Source organism: Thamnophis elegans, chromosome 3, assembly GCF_009769535.1.
Source record: "Thamnophis elegans isolate rThaEle1 chromosome 3, rThaEle1.pri, whole genome shotgun sequence".
NCBI classification, from domain to species: Eukaryota; Metazoa; Chordata; class Lepidosauria; order Squamata; family Colubridae; genus Thamnophis; species Thamnophis elegans.
The window spans coordinates 130,409,701-130,411,669 of record NC_045543.1 but is presented as its reverse complement, the minus strand read 5'-3'; the positions used below and the strand labels follow the sequence as shown (position 1 = coordinate 130,411,669).

The window sequence follows — 1,969 nt, the reverse complement described above, 5'->3', positions numbered from 1 at the left end:
TCCGGCTGCTTGCCCTGGGTGTCGGGCTGCTTGCGCTGTCTTCTCTCCTTCGCAGGTCAGCTGTGACCGTCTCTGCGCTCCGTACCTTTTCTTCCCCAATTCCCTTGCCCAAGATTTCGCAGCCTGGGTGGGGGTCTCCAGCTGGCCGGCCGAAGGGAGTGTTTCCTTGGATTGGGGACCTCTGGAAAGAGAGACTTTTGGGTGGGGGGATCTCACAGAGGCATCTTGTTACGCGGAGCTGAGAAGACCCAAGCATTTCCCCCTCGGCCATGGGATGGATGCCCTGTGTGAATACAGTTACTGCTCGCTTGCGGATCGCGTAAAGGAAGCAGAAGAGGGAGAACTCAACCCTTTCCCCAGCCAGCTAGAAGAGAGACTGTTAAGCAACGGCACCAACGAGTCCCTGCAAGAGTTCTGGAGGAGCTTCCTCAACCTAGAGAGAGCAGATGGACTGCAGGGAAGCAGTTCTATCCTCCTACGGATCTTCATCTCCATCATCTACTCGGTGGTGTGCGCCCTCGGTCTGGTTGGCAACGTGCTGGTGCTCTACCTGATGAAAAGCAAATGGAAAAAGTCTTCCATCAATCTCTTTGTGACCTGTTTGGCAGTGACAGACTTCCAATTTGTCCTGACTTTGCCCTTCTGGGCAGTGGAGAATGCGCTGGATTTCACCTGGCTCTTTGGCAAAGTCATGTGCAAGATGCTTTCCTACGTGACGGCCATGAACATGTACGCCAGCGTCTTCTTCCTCACTGCCATGAGCATTGCCCGCTACCATGCGGTGGCCTCTGCCCTGAAAAGCAGAAGGCAAGGAGGGCTCTTGGATGGCTGCTCCTCAGCCAAGTGGTTGTGTGCCCTCATATGGATCCTAGCCATTCTGGCTTCTCTGCCCAATGGCATCTTCTCCACCACCTCCACTATCTTCGGCGAGGAATTCTGTCTGGTCAAGATACCTGATAGCCAAGGCAACAACACTCCATTCTGGTTGGGGCTCTACCATGCCCAGAAGGTTCTGCTGGGCTTTCTGTTGCCTTTGACCATCATCACCCTTTGCTACCTTTTGCTGGTACGCTTCATCAGTGACAGACATGTGGGTGCCGGTTCCTGTGGGCCAAGCACGAAGCGCCGATCCAAGGTGACCAAGTCAGTGACCATTGTGGTACTGTCCTTCTTCCTTTGCTGGCTGCCCAACCAGGCACTCACCACCTGGGGTGTCCTCATCAAGCTGAACCTTCTGCACTTCAGCCATGCCTACTTTCTCTCTCAGGCATACCTCTTCCCCATCACCGTCTGCCTGGCGCATTCCAACAGCTGCCTCAACCCCATCTTCTACTGCCTCATGCGCAGGGAATTCCGTAAAGCCCTCAAGAAGCTGCTGTGGAGGATTGCTTCCCCCTCCACCACCACCATGCACCCATTCACTGCCACCACCAAGCCTGAGCAGGAAGAGCAGGCACTCAAGAACCTAATGACCATCCAACCCGCGAGCAGTTCTGCTGCTGCTCCTCCTCCTGCTGCTAGAGCAGGAGATGTTCCTGATGCCACCTGCTATCCCCCTGGGGTAGTGATGTACAGTAGCTGCTCTAATATCTTTCCATCCATCGCCTCCACTGAGCTGCGTTGTTGAGTCTGAGGGACTGGCATCGAGGAAGAAAGAAATTGCTGGAGGTTCTCTGAATCAGTCCATGTGTTTCCCGGTGTCGGAGCACTGCCTTGTTGTGGGATGGGGGAGGGGTTCCATGTCTGAAGAGCCAGGCTTCTTGCTGGTTGGGTGTTTATCAGCATGGAAGAAAATGAGGAAGGTGTATTCTAGCACTCAGGGAAGCAATGTGGCAGCGTGGGGAAATGTATGGGGTGACTTCACTTGGAATGCCAACTACTGCACCTTCATAACGGTAAAGGTGGAGAAAGTGCAGACAGGAATGACATGAGGGATCAAAGCCTGAAGTAACTTGAACAAGAGGAAAAC

The 1,969-nt window shown here is 54.0% G+C and overlaps 1 protein-coding gene across 1 annotated transcript; it reads left to right on the top strand.

Moving 5' to 3' along the window:
• Positions 1 to 274: 274 nt before the first annotated feature.
• Positions 275 to 1,627, top strand: RXFP3 (relaxin family peptide receptor 3). Its single transcript, XM_032213897.1, has one exon. The coding sequence runs from the start codon at positions 275 to 277 to the stop codon at positions 1,625 to 1,627; it is 1,353 nt and encodes a 450-aa protein (XP_032069788.1).
• The last annotated feature ends 342 nt before the right edge of the window (positions 1,628 to 1,969 follow it).

Excerpts from the sequence above, each read along its gene's own strand:
- RXFP3 (XM_032213897.1), top strand. The coding sequence starts at position 275 with ATGGATGCCCTGTGTGAATACAGTTACTGCTCGCTTGCGGATCGCGTA.